Source organism: Melitaea cinxia, chromosome 4 (assembly GCF_905220565.1).
Source record: "Melitaea cinxia chromosome 4, ilMelCinx1.1, whole genome shotgun sequence".
NCBI classification, from domain to species: domain Eukaryota; kingdom Metazoa; phylum Arthropoda; class Insecta; order Lepidoptera; family Nymphalidae; genus Melitaea; species Melitaea cinxia.
Window position 1 is genome coordinate 7,324,092 of NC_059397.1, and position 18,854 is coordinate 7,342,945.

At 30.3% G+C, this 18,854-nt stretch overlaps 1 protein-coding gene across 1 annotated transcript; it reads left to right on the forward strand.

Moving 5' to 3' along the window:
• The first annotated feature begins 5,192 nt into the window (after nt 1-5,192).
• Nucleotides 5,193-15,761, forward strand: LOC123670532 (protein yellow). Its single transcript, XM_045604021.1, has 3 exons — nt 5,193-5,418; nt 14,082-14,270; nt 14,376-15,761. The coding sequence occupies exons 1-3, from the start codon at nt 5,193-5,195 to the stop codon at nt 15,458-15,460; spliced, it is 1,500 nt and encodes a 499-aa protein (XP_045459977.1). The 3' UTR covers nt 15,461-15,761.
• The last annotated feature ends 3,093 nt before the right edge of the window (nt 15,762-18,854 follow it).

Genomic DNA, 18,854 nt, shown 5'->3' on the forward strand with positions numbered 1-18,854 from the left:
AAATCAAACTCTAGTTTTTGGCGTAATTCCACGTTGACATGATTTGTACTATAACTATCTGTAAATATTTAGTTTTTAAGTTGTGAATTGTAAATATATATAATGTTTAAAATGCAAACTAAAAATCCAATTAATGACTACCCTTCTTATATTGAATAACTGACGAAGTATAAGTCGATCTTGTACAATTTATTTTCCATACTGGTAGTTAGAAACCCTATAAAATAATTTAAGCTACAAAATATGTGATTTATATTAACTTTGTAATTTTATTGAGAATACTTAGTATAAATGGAATTTTAATTATGTTTGTGTACGGTATTTTTTTTTTTGAAATGCAGACAAGGACGCACAGTAATGTATTCATTTGTTTGTTGAAAATGATAAAATTAAGAGTCATATTATATATAACGCCTTCTTTAGTTGATTAGGAATAAAAGTCTTATGTAATTTTTTAAACTTCTATTTCATCTGTCTAAAGCAACACTCTAATAGTGTTTAAAATTCTAACTAATGCAGTGAGAAAAATTCAAAAAAAAGGGGGGGAAATCTTCTTACCATAGCGATTATAAATTGTAATTAATAATTAAAACGCAGTAAAACCCACTATGATTCTGAATAAAACACTAAGAGACTTCACTCAACTATTAATTTGATTGAAGCTTAACATTACCATTAGAAAATTCATTATAAGATCAATACGTTCACGTTGTTAATCTTGTTTATTTTAGATTGTTGTATTAAAGTAAAAATCGTCGTCAAAGTCGTAATTACACTTCAAAACAACTTTTGAATATTTTTTTATCATTAAGATAGCTTAAAAATATTTGTGTGGATCACGGCAAATCTATCTATCGGTACAATTGCAAATTTTGCATCAGTTACTAATTGCAAACATAACATATGAAATTTCTTTCAATATTACGAATAATTCTTTTGCACACTTCATTACGCTACATTCACTCTAATTTATTTTTTATTTAATTACGCTGATCTCCTTCGTGCAAAAGAGAAAGCAATTAGTCAATTTATTAGATTTTATATTTCAAAATAAAATACCATTATTTTTTTGTAAATTTAAATTTATGCAATCGGTAGTGATATATTCATTGACTATAAAATTAAAATATAAACCAGTCTGTTTGAATTTAAAAATTATAACGTTAAATAATATGGATCTCAGGGTCTTTTTTAAAATAAATAAAAATAACCCCCAGAACAATAATATATGAAAAAATATATTTTATAATCAGGATACGGTATTTAAAATTCGTAGAATTAAGACTGAATATATTAAGAATATTTCCTAATATATAAAAATTTCATGTGTGTTTGTTATCGAACTCCTCCGAAACGGCTCGACCGATTTATATGTTTTTTTTTTTTTTTTGAATATTTGGTAGATCTGAGAATAGATCGTGTACATTCAAAATAACTTTTCAATCGTGAAAACTAAACGTGCGTTTCGTAAAAAAAATAAAGTGAAAATTGCTCCAGGTAATAACACTATTAGACGACACCAGTAGTCTTAGTAATGCCTGACATCTATCCAGACAACGAACAAGACGTTCTGATGAAAATATCGAAGCCATACGAGCCAGTATTGAAGAGACTCTAACAACATACGGTACCGTCAATGGTGAGCGTTATCGGGCCATGATAACGGATTTTCTGATGCCATTTATTCGTGAAAATGACATGGACGATTACTAGTTTCAACAGAACGGCGCCACATGCCACACAGCTCGAGTAACAATCAATTTATTGTTCCCTGGGTATCGAAAAAGGGTGATTTTGACTGGCTACCGAGATCACCTGATTTGACGCCACCAGACTTTTTTGTGGGATTATTTAAAATCCAAGGTAAACTTAACAAGCCAAGGACTCTAGCTGCCCACAAGAACAATATTCGTTAAGAAATTGCCGCTATACCCGCCGAAACATTGGCCAACGTTATTGAAAACACCGAAAAAAGGACACATTTAGTTGCCAAGGCCAGAGGTGGCCATTTGCGCGATATCATTTTAAAAAAGTCATTATAACAAATCTCCTTAGATCAAAATAAAATATTTTACAAATGAACAACAAAAAACAATATTTTTTTATCTTTTTAACAAACAATTGCTTCCACTTTAAATGGCCCATCCAGTAGTATTACTGTATTGATTCCTTAGTTCTCAACACAAAGCTTTTAGGATTATTTTTGTGATAATTTGCCCTTGTAAAAACGGTCTCAATTATAAATATCATGCATAAATATATATATTACCTCCTTATAATTTGCTAACATAAACAGTAGTATTAGTAAGTATTCAGTAGTTTACAGAATAAAAAAACGATATTTTTTAAATTAACACTGTAATATTAACAACTAAAATACTTTTTAAAAAAATTCTTCCCCGACTTTTAATAATAACCATTTAGTAGACTCTTCAAAATAAAATATATACATATTTTATATCATTAACAGTAAAAATTAATATTTTGTTTGAGATATAAACCGCTTTTTTTTTTGAAACTTTTTTTTTTAATAGATTTATGATATATTAAGAGAAAAATTTAATTTACTTTTCTGATAAAGTCAAAATTGAGCTATTGATAATTATAAGCTCTTTATAGTACAGCACAAATAAACCAAAATTAATACATATAAAGAAAGATATAAAATGGCTGTTTTATCGCTAAGAGATCGCGCTTTTAGAGAAGGAAAAGCGATAATGAAGTAAGTGTACAACGAGATCGTCATTTGAGAAGAAGCTTCACGGGGAATTCGTATGTAAAGCTGTAATCTTTATCTGTAAGTTTGTGAAGCAAAATTACACTTGCTTTCCTTAGTTGTGCTCTGCTGTCACCCACAAGTGGAGCAGGGTACGCACGGAACCACACACATGCGCATGTGAAAATAATCCAGCATCAATAAAATACTTAATACAATACACATTTACAAGTGCTACTTATACCAAAAAAATAATAATAAATTAAAATTTAAAAATCGTTTATCCTTCATTTCTATGTTATTGCTTCACTGGAAAGTGACAACTATAAATTGTCGCATGATCCAATACTGATCAGACTCATATTGCTGTTATTAATTACAATTATTAGCACTAATAATTTAAGTACATACTGAAAGCATATAATTATGTGCATTTTATCTGAACTTGGTAAATATAAATATACTCCAAATTGTAAAAAAATGCTTCGCATTAACTGAATAATTCTAACTTCGTACGAGGTACCCCTCGTCTACATTTAAAATTGTAGTGAAATAAGACCAGTCTATTTTTTACAAATTGATATGAAATTACTTAACGTCAAAGATGTATAAATAACGTTTTTAGTTTCTAGTCTCCTTGAGCCCCAGCAAAATGGGCCTAGAGCAAGGACCATTACTTTTCATTTTTTTAATTACATTCCTTAACAAACGTTTGGATTTTTAGTTTTCATCAGATTATTTTTTATTATAACATAATTTTTTTTTCAAGGTAATTTATTCATTTTAAATAAGATTTGCAATTAAATTCCTGTCAATGTCAGAACAACAAAAATATGCAGTACGTTTTCACAGAACGTTGCCGAAAGAGCTAGTCGAATTTCTCCTTTTAGTGGCAAGTTAGATTATATTGAAAAAAAATGAATTAGGTTCTTGGACCCTTTTTCGTCCGCCCTTGTAATTTAATGACGTGACGTGGAGCCAGTGTGTTGATTTTGGTCACCCAAAACAGGACTCTTCCCTTTTCTTTTATCTATTTATTTATTTATTGCTACTTTATTGCTCAATACATTAAAGAAATGTACAAAATGCGGGCTTAATGCTAAAAGCATTCTCTACCAGCCAACCTTAGGACGTACAAGAGCAACATTTCTAGGTGTGCAAAATTGCAAGTTTTATCTTGAAGATAAATATCAGCATTCTCAAAAAATGAGAATGTCGAAGGTAGCAAGTGCTTTTTTCCATGTTTTGATTACGAGGACCATTGCGGTAAAATCTTACATAACCAAAAGTTTTGAAACTATAAGAAAAGGACTAGAAAATCTACTACTACAATCTACTACTACTATGCCGCACGGATTAAATTTAAAAAAAAAAACTAAACATGTCATGCTTTAAATAACAGGAATATCGAAGATTACTCAAACCATAGCGGGTCCCGAACTAAAACAACAAACAAAAAACAAAAGTCAACTATCTAGTGCGGATAGCTGTGCTTAAAGTTCTCAAATTTAAATAAAAAAACCTGTACGTATGTAGCAAAACACGTATCAATTTTAAAAGTTTACGCGAATTTCATTCATCACTTGTGAATTAAAAAAATCACGAGACTCGACTAAGTGTGGGTCAAACTGTGCGCTAAGTAACTCGTGAACGTAAACGCGTCACGTGTAAATACCAGAGACCTACGAAACATTAGATATCACCAATGAAAGAATTCAAATTAAACTTTATAATAAAAGAAACTTATAACACAAATTTATATCATTTTATTTTTTCATACGTGAAAAATATCAAAATAATTGAGGCGCAGTATTGAAGGACATTTATTTCACAAAAATTAACATAAAGTTATGTAAAAAAAACCTATTAAAGCATTAAAGAAAACGATTTTCATATTTAATTTCTAATAAAGAGAAATTAGCTATTAAAATTTGGACTTGATTTTGTATTTTGAAATCTGTAAAAATGTAATATAACGACTGGATACGAATTTTTAATACTAACGAACGCAGACTATTAGGTAATTATTAAAGTCTGCGTTCATTCCCTCTACAGTTTTATCGTTGGAAGGAGAAGATGGAGGTACGTTTATAATAGTAGACGTCCGTTGATACATTTCAGTGTGAACCCGACGGCCAAAACCATTGGCTTGACCGGTATTAGTGCAAAATGTACGTAACCTCAAATTACTAAATAGAGTATAAAATATCTACTTCACAAGAAACAATTTAAAAAAAAGGAAATACCCGATTTCACATGTAGTATTATAGATACATACTTAATCGAATTAGATAGTTTGCAGAATTTCGATTTATACGCTTCAAACGTTTTGATAGAACCAAAAAAAAATAACCATTACACGAGTATGTTTGTTATTTTTATCAGGAGTTTGATCGTATCGCACATATTTTGAGACAGGATTTACAATGATGTGATTTTTTTTATTGAACTCATGTTTTAAATTTCAGTTTTCGAGATGGTGGGGAAACTCTTTTTACTTTTTGGGTTGGTAGCTGTCGTTTCAGCGACGGTGAAGCTCCAAGAAGTGTTTTCATGGAACGTTTTGGATTGGAACTATCCAGACGAATACCAAAAACAACAGGCACTTCAAAGTGGTGCCCTTATCAGAGAAAACGCTCTTCCGGTTGGTATTGAAAGATGGAGGAACAAGCTCTTCGTGAGTGTACCAAGGTGGTTCCCGGGTAAGCTAATATTTTTTTTTTAAATTCATTCAGTTGTATTGTATCTTGAACAAAAGTAGTCCTCTATGGATTCATATAGCGTCCTTGATTTATTACTTTTTTCAATTGGATTTTATCTGTCACAAAATTAATCCTTAAACTCCTCGATTTTTAGCATTAACATTAATTTGCAATGTAAAATTCTGATTACCAATTTTATATGAGGTAAACTGTAGGTATAATACGATGTCTCACATCTTTATTTATTATTACTAGTCATATAAACTAAATAAATTCCACAAAAGTAACATAACAGGATTGCCTCATTTTTTTTTTGTATTTGTAACTGTTAATACTAGATAATCGATCAAGAAATTTTAGTTAACATCTAATAACTATAAATTACCAATGAGGATATCTTTTGAACATATATTTTTACGAAATGGAAATCAAAATAAGGAAAACATAATATTAAATAAAAATTTGAAACAAAAAAACATCAAACAATACAAAAATCGAAGTCATTAAAATGTTCAATTATATAACAAAAAAAACCTATATATTTTCCTTAAACACATATTTTTACGTACTGGAAATCAAAACAAAGGTTATACTTAATAAAAAGACAACAGATAATAACGCAAAAAAAGCTAGGTGTAATTTTTATCTATACATTGCAAAAGTATGAGAATCAAAAAATAAATTCTTAAATCACATACGTTATAACTAGATTACTGAGTAAATAGTTAATTTCAAACACGTACTCGTTGAGGCCGCTATATCGCCTAGGTGATCTGTAATTAAATGGGCAATTTACTGACCAACCTCAAGCTATAAATTATTAAAATTGCTAAATAATTTAAATTTCAAAAAGAAATATTTAAATACGTAATATCTTTATATGTATTAGTTAGTATGTAGTATGTTACATTTTTTTAAATATATATAAATTTAATTATCTTTTATTTATTAACTTTTTGGTATTTTTTTCTTCTTAATAAATACTTCTTGCACTGTTTGCCTCGCTATATGAAACACTCATGACCATGGATTGACTGGAAGAAATCTCTTTCAAAGATTCAAGTCCACCTTTGCCATAAACCTTACTATTATTTTATGTTCCTATATGTATTTTTGAGTGCAATAAAGTATATGTATACTTCACTTGTACTAATTTAAATAAAAAATCCATTCAAACGACACTTCCTAGGTATTTTCAATATTTGCGTTTAACTGGGTCAAAATATCACTTATGTAAATCAAAAATTTTCAAACGTAATTCGAAATCAGTCGCCAAACTTGTTATCTAAATACTTCGTAACGTATTATTTGGCAATTTCGAAAAAATAAATAGCGTTACTTCATATGTTTACTCATATAAGTTTAGAATTTATTATTAAAACTTATAAAATTTATAGTTTCATTAACGTGGTCTGCGTAATAAAGTACGAAATTTATGAATACTTTAAAATATTATTTTTTGTTTTTATTGGACAAAAAACAAATTTTATGGGTTTAGAAATGTATTAATTTAATACCTAAAAATTCTTACCATAATAACACAAACTATTGACTTTGAATAAATGAACACGTTATAGTCACATATACAAGTTTTAAGCGGATGCTTCAATATTAATCGTTAAAGGTTTCTATTACAAATAATACAATTATTGAAAAAAAAATATATAATGAAACCTCGTCGGTAAATAATTTCTTAGGATATTTTGCGTAAGAAATATCAATTAACATCGCGCAGTAGAAACAGAATAACACCAATAAATATTTATTTTTATATATCTAGTTCTACCCTAACTTTGAAGATTGGTAGGCTTTCAAGGATCACTTGGGATCGTACTACGGAAACCTAATGTAATAAATATGCTCTATAGTGAATCTATAGTGATACAATTGAGAATTTCCCAAACATACATAAACTAAAAAACCTATCTTTTATCTTGCATCTCAATCATTATAAGACAAAGCTGCTGCTGAGCTTCAAAGCTGCGAAAAAATATATAATCTTCATCTTGTCTTTTTTAGTCCATTAGCAACCGCAAATTAGCTTTAGCAGATTGAAAAACATTAGTACCAACACTTTAATATATTTAATAATTATATTTACGATCTTCACATTTAAAGAGTCTTCCGTCTTGGTAACGCCTCTATTAAGAGTTTAATAAAAAGTGCAAATATACTTCTAATATTAGAACAACTTTATAAGACAAAATAGTAATAGTTAGTTATTATAAATAGCAAGTTATAATACTATTACTACATTATGTTATTTTTTTCTCTTCTTATTTATTCTAATAAAATAATAAAAAGTGTAATAATTTAATAACAGTATCTCAGTTACAAAGTTACGTGATAACTAGTTACGCCCTGCTGATAATTTTAATCAGTGGTTTAATATGCCGTTATAACAATATGCAAAAAGTTAAACGGCCGTCTTTCCGCTAAGGAAATTTAAAAAAAGTATTACAGGTGCGAAGGTTACCTATTTAACTATATTAGAAATTTTTGAATAATTCATTATCATAAACTATCATACTATTAGACAGACAACATAATTATAGTATCAGATAACTTTTTGACAATTTTTTTATTATTATTAGTGATATTAGTTTTTTAACTTCGCATATCTATTACTCCTACAATATACACATTATGTATGTTGTATTCATTTACTACAAATTTATGACTTCATATGTTATTTTATTAGTTTTTGATACTACTCTACATAATATTAAATATTCAAAACACGCACAAACTCACATAGTTAAAGTTTATAACCACATACCAAGGTTAAAGGGTAGGCATGTGTGAAAACTATTTAGAAAACCGGTACTGAATTAACCTTGTTACAATAGGAGTAGCTATCATACTAAATACACATAAATTATAAATTGACACGATAAATCAACATAGGTTTTTTTTATGCAGACGGAAGTATCGTAGCAACACGTTTCGCTTTACAGATTTCAACATGTATATCCTTTAGAAAATAGACTACGATTAGATAATGAAAATTTTCAATTTAAATTCATTTGAACAAGTCACGCGCTTATAAAAAGGATCACGTATCTTTTCACATATTTTTGTGGAATTTGTGTAACTTTAAACGTACTCAGTAATTTAGAAAACTGGTCAAAGTCTATGTTGTTAGGAATGTGTATAGTTGCAATTTTTTTTGAAACAACTCAGCATCACGACCATAAAACTCATTACGTAATCAGATACTCAGCTTGTATTTTTTGATAATACTGTCTGAAATAATTTCACTGGATCATATACTATGATTTTTCTTATTGCAACGCAAGTGAAGAAGATAATACAGGTGACATGTTTGATTGCTAAATGCTTATAATAACTATTTCTACCAATAAACCGACTTGTGATCTAATAAAATGTCCACTCACAATCGTAGTTAAAATAATTCAGGAATGCTTGAAACTTAATCTAATTTAGTCTACAAACCTAATCACAGCTACATAATTTAAATTTTTATAATTGCGAGGCATCTAAATATTTCAACGTATGCGTGTTTACTGATAGTTACTGATAACATTTATACAGAGTTTTATCAATTTTCCATGTCTAAACTATGTCTCGGAAACGGCTCCAACGATTTTCGTGAAATTTTGTATGCAGGGGATTTCGGGGAATCTAGCTAGGATTTATTTTTAGAAAATGTCGTTTTATCCCAGTTTTTAGCCAATGAAAAAATACAATACAATACTACAATATCGTTAGAATACAAAGGTAAATTTTGCACTTGTCAATAAAGTTATAATAGCTCAGATAGACTTCGGTTCAAATCCTCATATTTCCAGATCGATTATAACTTTTTCTGTCTTATTTTTTATTATTATGTCGGTAATATCGAAAAATATTATTCATATTTTATCATTATTATTTTTTTATTTTTGATTTTTTATATTTATTTATATTTTTTATTATTGTCGGTAAAAAAAATACTATTCATATTGTATAAATATGTAATTCGTATTTTAATATGATTTTCAAAAACACGATTTACTAAAAATATCGAGCTAAGCTCGGTCACCACTGTACTGATAAATTATTTATGATTCTTAATTATAATGCGTTTCTCACTATCGTTGCTATACCGTCATAGTATAAAATAATATATCCACATAGTGACGTGAAATTATGAAACTAAAACAATTCAACTGAAAACATGAAACCACGCCTGCGAAAAAATGTTGATTTACTACATTTTTAACTAAGTTACTCAAATGAAATGGTAATATAACCTAAATACTTAATTGATACTTTACTACAGATAGCTGTTACGTATAGTATATTAATACGATTCCAAAAAAAAATCCATGCTTACACAATACACGATAATTTCGGTGTATCTCTTTTAGAAAGTTTTTAAAAAATACTATCTTTTAAAACAAGATTTTGATTGCCACATATTATTTAAGAATGCTCAAAAACATACTAAAATATCTTAAACGTAGGTATAAAACATACCTACGTTAAAGATATTAATGATTATGTTTTCTTACCGTATAAGGATTTTACGATTCGTTGATAATTCCGATTCCAAAAAAATATTTACCGACATTTTTAAATATGTAAACAAGTTATTTATAAATAAGGAATGGATTTTTGTAGTTATTTATAAATAAATTTGTGATACGATTTTCCATAACGGTTCAAGTAAAATGTTTAATTGTAAAAACAGGAATATATTGTCACAGTACATAATTACTAATGCACGTAACCATATACTTTTATTCTCTTAGTCTGTTTTTTAAAAGTCAAAGACCCATATAAAAGATGCGCCTCCTACGTTGCTTAAATAATTCAAACAAATTTAAAATAAAAGTTACTAAGCGCATAGTTGTTTTTTTTACGAAGAAATTGAAATTCAAATAATATTTCGGTCTCTTACATGTTCCTCAACTTTTTGACAACTACTACGTAAGCAACAATAACAGCATATATATATATATATATATGTGTGTATAGCATAAATTATATGAATATTTTTGATATGTATGAGAATAGATCACAAAATGTATTCCATACCGCAAGCAGATTAGGGTGTCCGTATCCAGATTTTGTTATATTTAATTCTTACGCGCTTGACAGAATGTAAGCCAGGACAACGTTGGTTGGATCAACTATAATCTGTATATTAAGATGTGAAGCAAAAACTCTATACCCCTTTTTGGAAAATTACGCGGACGAAGGAGTATGAAATTTCGCGCACTTATAGTTTATATAAAGAGAAGTGCAGATTGCTATTTTTTTTATTATGCATATAAATATAATAAATTAATAAAAAAAAACATTACACATACTACCATGTATTTGACACACACACGCATATTATGCTCTTTTGTTGATTGTCAAAGTATGTAGTCAATTTAAAAAAAATTAAAAAACCTTCTTTATTTTCATAATTTTTTGGTTTTCTTTAATTAAAATTTTTAATTGTGGTCGAATTTTGACCTCTTTTTTTTATTAAATTTTTTAACATCCATAGGCTCTTGAGTGCCCATGCCTTTTTTATTTACATTTTAATTTTCAAGCGTTGAGGCGTATTATTTTCAACATTGCATGCTTCAAATAACGAACTAAAGCTTATTTTCTCTAATTCGATGGTGAGTCCAAAACTGACCGTGAGAGATATATATACCTATATATACATATATATTTATGTAGGTTAATAATTAAGATAATTATTTACAACTAAGATTTTTTTTTGCGACTTCGACCTCTGGGCGACCACTAGTAAAATATAAATATGCAAAACAATTTTAAAAATACTCTTTCAATGTTTTAAATATGACTACGACTCGGGTAATTATGCTATATCTGTACTTATTTATGTTAAGAGCCTTACTATTCTTAAGTCCTAGAAATAGAAAATTAATTTATTTTCACACAAAAAAAAATATTAATACATGAGAAATAGTTTCATTCTCTGTAGTAAGATAATTCAATATAAGTTAATAAGTATCAATATTAAAAAGAACGTGACTATAAGTACTGACATCTTACATTACGAAATTTTTATTAATAACTGTAATAAATGAAAGGTCGACCGACCTTAAGAGCTTGTACCTACATGTTAATCAATGGGTCGAAAATCATTTAAGAGTTTTGAAACTAGTATCTTTGATAATTTTATGCGTTTCTAATTATGATTTTGCTGTATAATAATTGTTTCTCGCAAACGAAAAAAAACCGACTTCAATTACATCGACAAATATAATACAGCGTAAGTACACGAAAACAATTTAAAAAAACGCACTAGTCGTCACTACGAATTTCGAGGGAATCCCTCGATTTCTCTGAAATCCCATCATCAGATCCTGGCTACCTTATCATGGTACACTTGGGATATCTCCTTTTCAACAAAAAAAGTATTATTAAAATCAGTTCATAAACGACGAAGTTATCCCCGAACATACATAATATATATATATACGGTCGAATTGAGTAACCTCTTCCTTTTTTGAAGTCAGTAAAAAAAAAGAATTATCAAAATCGGACTACTCTGTAAAAATTTATGCGTGGTCATACCTTACAACCAGTGAGTGAACAATCAATCCTCCCCTGTTTTCCTACCCTTAGGGTTGGATTGTTTTGAAGTCGGTTAAAAATAATTAATATGTTAACAACATTGGTTAACACTCAATAATAATAATAAATAGAAATTAATAAAAACTAATTTTTTTTGACCAAATTGTAGTATAATAAGAACTCTGTTCATACCTTATAGTCATACCGCAAAGTCTCCATTATTCAAAATATACAATCCTTAAAATTTATTTAATATCGTATCCGTTACATTTCAATCATTCATTTCATCCGTACATTTTTCATATTTGCAATATTTATAACTCGGCTATAAATATTTTTGTTCCTTGTATAAATTGTTTGTTACGTTACACCATAAACATTTATCATTCAGATAAGCGTTATATGTATCTGAAAAGGCTAAAAATAAGCGTCATACCAAAGTTTACTTAATTACATCGAGTATTCTTGTTATGGCTCATAATTACATATATTAAAATCAGTGATGTTAAAATCGAAACAAAATACTTTATCGTCTTTGTATTTCTTAAAAATCTTAATTATATTAATATGGAATGAAAGAGCCCAAAAATAAAAACAATTTTATATTCATCTCCAAAAATTATTGGAACATCACTCATCACTTCAGCCTATCCATCGTAATCCACTCCTGGACATAGAACCTCTACAAGTTCGCGCCAAACGTCCAAAAATGTCGTAAACTCATGTGTGTTGGCCATAGTCACCACGCTGGGCAGGCGGGTTGGTGACCACAACGCTGCCTTTGTCGCACCGAAGACGCTACTTATCGGAAAAAAAACATGAAAAATTAAGTTTCGAAGTTTATTTTTAATAAAAATAAAAACAAAAGAATAATTTTTAGCTCGTTGTTATTGTTTTGAGGCTGAAAAGGAATTTAATAATTTAAACCACTGTTGCAATTTATGATGGAAGGTGCCGTGAAAGGTGTCGGAAATCAACTATTGCAAAATCAGTGTTCGTACTGGTAAACAAATGATACGCAATACTGCAAACATGTGATCAAATTTCACGAGATTTTACAATTTGTAACGAATGACATATATAAAGTAAAGAATTTGCATTTTATAGTTGTCACTGTGGTCTTGTACTTGTACTTGAGCCAACTTGTACTGTGACACTACTATTAGTGTTGAAATTATAAAATAACTTTGAAAATCATGTAGGTAATTTGAAAGTAATTATGTTTCAATTCTACATAAGAAAATTATATGTCACAAGAATAATTTAAACATCAATTTATTTTATAGTACATTCTAAAAAGTCATTAAAAAGACATATACCGTACGTACGGATAATAACAGTTAAATAAGAATTTCCAGCCGTTTAAAATAGCATTAACTATATACTGGAAACGGCTCGACTGACTCGACTGATTCTCGTATACCTCCTAATACAGTGTCAATGTAGATACTCGGTTTTTCAAGATCCTTCTGTTGTGAGAAAAATTATTTTTGTGACCCCTTTTATTTACGCATCTTATTCGTATCTAATAATATTTAAGAAAATGTCCGTAAGATCGAAAAATATTATTCATATTTCATCAGTAGTAGTTCGGTCATCCAAGTACTTATTGGTTTAAAACCGTTGTGAATTATTATATTTTTGCCATTTTACATTTTCTTTATTACTAAATCGTAGCTTGAATCCGAAGTAGACCTTAGATTTAATTTATTTTTATGCATAATTGAAGAAAATATTAGAATTCTCTATATAAACTATAAGCGTTCGAAATTTCATACTCCTCCGTCCGCGCAATTTTCGTAAAAAGGGATACAAAGTTTTTGCTTCACCTATTAATATATAGATTACATCACTTAACTAAGCTATAATTTAGACTAAGAATTACAGCTTGTAAATAGAATGATTAAAATACACTTAGATTGAGCCACAAAAATTTTACTAAGTTTACGAAAGTAGCTTTTCAGGATACTCTTCCGGTTTCAGATTAGTTTCTTTAGAAAGTCAATGACTATACAAAATTAAGAAATGCATAATAATGAAAACTTTGATCCTACATAATAGATGAAATGAGTATGTAGATATCGCAATGGCATTAAATTTCGTTTCTATTGTTATAGGTATTCCCGCTACCTTGAACTACATTCCTTTAGATGGACCATATGATCCTTCACCAAAATTAACTCCTTATCCTAGTTTCAAGGGCAACCAATTAGGAGATTGTGAAAACGGTCTAACTACAGTTTACAGAATCAAAGCAGATAAATGTGACCGACTCTGGGTTTTGGACGTTGGTACTTATGGATACGGTAAATATATTATTTTTAGTTATTCTACGGTTATCTACCAGCAACAGTTGTACTTAATTACTTGAATGTATAAATAATCTTTCATTTACTTTCTTTTTTTTTCAGATCCTAACGTTACCAATGTTTGCCCTTACGCTTTAAATGTATATGATTTGCACACTGATCAACGTATCAGAAGATACGTTTTCCGTCCTGAAGACATAGTACCTTCAACTTTTATCGCAAACATAGCTTTAGACGAAGGACGCACATGCGATGATACTTTTGCCTATTTTTCTGATGAACTTGGATATGGTCTCATCGCTTACTCATGGGAACAAAATAAATCGTGGAGATTCAGCCATAGCTACTTTATGCCCGACCCCTTAGTTGGAGATTTTAACATCGCTGGCCTTAATTTCCAATGGGGTGCCGAAGGTATTTTTGGAATAAGCGCTGGTCCGATGGGTGCTGATGGTTTTAGAACTCTTTACTTTAGTCCTATAACCAGTTTTACTGAATTCTCAGTTTCCACTAAAATTTTAAGAGACGAATCTAAAGTTAAAGGATCTTACCATGACTTTAACGTAGTTGGAATTCGTGGACCCGATACACACACCACAGCTAAAGTAATGGACAGCACTGGCGTTCAACTTTTTGCTTTAATTGATCAAAATGCTATTGGTTGCTGGAACACTGAGTTGCCTTTAAAACCCCAAAATGTTGGTGTCGTAGACAAGGATGATGTCGACCTTATTTTTCCCTGTGACGTTAAAATTGATGACAACAGAAATGTTTGGGTGATATCAGATCGAATGTCCACATTTTTGGAATCTCAATTAAACTACGGTGAAATAAACTTTAGAATTTTCGTGGCGCCTTTTGAAAAACTTACCGAAGGAACTGTCTGTCAAAGTACTGCTTCTGCAGTTAAAGCACCGAAACTATTCCCGAATTATGCTCCACAGACGCAATTCTTTAATCCACCTCACTTAGAATCAGTTTCTCAAATTCCATCACACATTTTCCTTCCAGCCACGTCTTCAAAAACCTTAACATCGCCGTTTAATTCATTTTCTTCAAAAAGTGTATTTCCTAAAGCGACAACATCATGGAAAATATCTAAGCAACCTTCCCAACCGTATTACTTCTCATCGTTGCAGTCACATACCACAACCCCAAACCCATGGTGGCTGCAGAATAATTACTAGATACGGATTTAGGTAATTCTCATCATAGGAGAAAATAACCTAAATTAATATAAATAAACACAATATGGTTTTGTTATGTATACGATAATTGAAAGAATTGCTTTCAAGAAGATACATATACTATTAACATCGATAGCTTTTGTGTACCTTAATTTTTGTATAAGTGTTATTAAATTGATCTAATTTTATTTATATGTAGTGTATGGATGGTGATTTTGTTATAAAGATTATTGTTGCTAGTATTCATTACGCAATATGATTGTGTGATTTTTTATATAAGAAATAAATGCGAAAAATCGTGTTTTGTGCCTTTTTTATTATTTTTCATACTTTTTATTTATTTTCCTCTAAAATAAAGATTCCTCGTACGTCATATTATACAGTTACCTTGTTGTAAGCCTGTATTTTAGTTTAAGAGATTTCAACCACATTAAGCACGTATCTTGTTATTTTAAATAAAATAGGATGTTAATATGCAGTGAAAATAAATAAAATACAAATATCTATTACTTATGTGATATTTTTTAATGATTGATAAAAAATATCACATATAACCAAATATATCTTTATAGATAATAATTGTATTTGCTCCCAAGCGAAAAAAACCGACTTCAATTACATCGACTAGTAATACAACATAGGTAGACCAAAAAATAGTCAAGTAAATACGCGTTATCAAAGATCACTCAAAAAGTTGTTATCAGATCTCGAAGAAATTTAAATGCGACCAAATGACACAGACCACCTTTCGATTTAAAAAAAATGCGTCGGATTAGCCCAACCAGTCAAAAGTTCTGAAGTAACATACATAAAAAAATACAGACGGATTGAGAACCTCCTCCTTTTTTGGAAGTCGGTTAAACGACAAGTCCTTACTCACTCATCAACACCCAGCCCAAATCCTTGTACCTAAAAAGCTGAAATTTTGCACAGAGTTTTCTTTTATAATTTATAACAAGGAATAAGGAATGATATTTTGAAATTCAACCCCTAAAGGGGTAAAATGGTGGTTCAAAATTTGTATGACGAAACAATATTAAATAGACATTTCAATTCGAAACTTCGTAGGAGTACTCCCAAAAATAAATAAGCAAATACGTTTTTCGTGATTTTCCGAAAATCGACCCCTTAGGGGGTGAAATGGGGTAAATAAACCTATTCACCACAATGGGGTGACTATTCAATTCGGACCTTCGTAGGTGTACTCCAATAAAAAATAAGTAATTATAAGTTTTCAAACTTCATATACATCATTATAACATTAATTCGAATGTTTTGCGAAACAGACCTTAAGGGGGAATTACTTCTCGCACGGCCAGTTTTAAGTAGCCTGCTCGAGAGTGGCTGATCTAACAACTTGGTCGTGTTAGCATCTGAAGGCAGAACCTCTAATGTAGTATATAAAAAAGTACTTTCAGCATAGACTGGTAAAATAAATAGTCTTAACCCTTAAGTACTTCCTAAGGTAGGTTGCGCGAGCGAAGCCGCGGGCAAAAGCTAGTATCACATAAGTATCATTTCCAAAACCTAGAAGTTTACACTAATGGTGTTAAAATTAAAAAAAAAAAACTTGATAGGTACATCTTAAATTATTTAAAAAGAGTATTATTATGTTGTTGAAGAATTGTTGAATTTTTTTAAAAAGTATTTTAGTTGTTAATATTACAGTGTTATTTTAAAAATTATCGTTTTTTATTCTGTAAACTACTGAATACTTACTAATACTACTGTTTATTTCAGCATAATATAAGGAGGTAATATATATATTTATCATTACAGCCTATACAGTCCACTGCTGGACATAGGCCTCCACAAATTCGTGCCAAAAATGCGTGAACTCATGTGTGTTGCCCATAGTCACCACGCTGGGCAGGCGGGTTGGTGACCGCAGGGCTGGCTTTTGTCGCACCTAAGACGCTACTGCCGTCTTTGGCCTGTGTATTTCAAAGCCAGCGGTTAGATGGTTATCCCGCCATCGGTCGGTTTCTTAAGTTTCAAGGTGGTAGTGGAACCACGACACCCACGGGAAGAGAGGGGTGGCTATATTCTTTGGTGCCGTATCCACACAGCACAATGTGTTGAATTGTTTTTACTAACAAGTAATACGTAAGTAGCTGAAAAAATAGAAAGATTGTTCAAAAAGTGAGAAAATTTTAGTTGAAATACAAGACAAGTATCAGCTTTCGAATAACAAAAAATAAACGTTAATTTGGACGAAAAATAAATTATTATTGTCAGATTTCACTAGCCCGGTCGCGCAATTTGTAATGGCCCTGCTTTCTGTTCCGCGGGTTGTGGGTTCGATGAGCCTGAGTGTCGGTGTTATATGTGTATGTATATATTTATTATTTCTATGTATATTTATAAAAATAAAAAATAAAATATTTAGCTAAAACCGTCGGCTGTTACCTGTAACACAAGCATTAAATTGCTTATCATGGGCACAGACGACCATGTGAGTATATTATATTTATTTATTTTATTTAAATGGTAAATCATAATTATTTTCCTTTGTATGGTTAGTAAAGTTATCCGTCAACACGCAGTATAGCGGATCCAATCCTCCTCCCAGGCGGGGAAAGAGGCCTATTCTCAGTGGTGTGTCAGGCTGATTCGTAAAGTTAGACAGTAAATATTTTTTCATATTTGATACAGCTGTTATTAATATTCATTTGAATAATAAAATAGTCCTATGACTCTAAATTAGCTCAGCCTTTACTAAGGATATACGCTTCAGTCTGTAATATCCCACGACTGGGGATAGGCCTCTTTCCCCATGTATGAGAAGGATCAGAGCTTAATCCACCAAGCTGCTCCAATGCGGGTTGGTGGATATATTCCCTACTATGAGTAACGATCGCTATCAGGTGTATATGATAACAACCGGGACCGACGGCTTAACGTGCTCTCCGAAGCACGGTGGGGAGACCCACAAGGACTGCACAAACACCGAGACCACGGCAAACACCTGAATGGCCAATACAAATGTTTGTCATGTGCGGGGATCGAACCCGCAACCGCCAGCGCAACAGGTACAATCCATGGCTGTGACCGTTGCGCCAACGCGGCGTACACGCGGCATATATAGCTTGTGAACTAAGAAACAGGTCAAACATGATCGAAACGCAGAATTTTAATTTTAACTTTAAGTCATTGAATGACAGTTATACCTACAAGCTAATCAATTAAGACGTTAAGACAAGTACGTTAATAAAGTTTACGTTCACAAATTTACTAGATCACAAGGTTTAAGATAACATAAATCATCGTCATAAGACTATGCCTGCATAAATTTATTATTACGTCACTTATTCAAAGTATGTGACTTATGTCACATAGGCTAATATCGTAATAACCTAAAATATAATTATTTCTATTTAAACTTCAGACATAT

Excerpts from the sequence above, each read along its gene's own strand:
- LOC123670532 (XM_045604021.1), top strand. The coding sequence starts at position 5,193 with ATGGTGGGGAAACTCTTTTTACTTTTTGGGTTGGTAGCTGTCGTTTCA. Across the intron at positions 5,419-14,081 it reads TGTACCAAGGTGGTTCCCGG|GTATTCCCGCTACCTTGAAC; the intron begins GTAAGCTAATAT and ends CTATTGTTATAG. Across the intron at positions 14,271-14,375 it reads CGTTGGTACTTATGGATACG|ATCCTAACGTTACCAATGTT; the intron begins GTAAATATATTA and ends TTTTTTTTTCAG.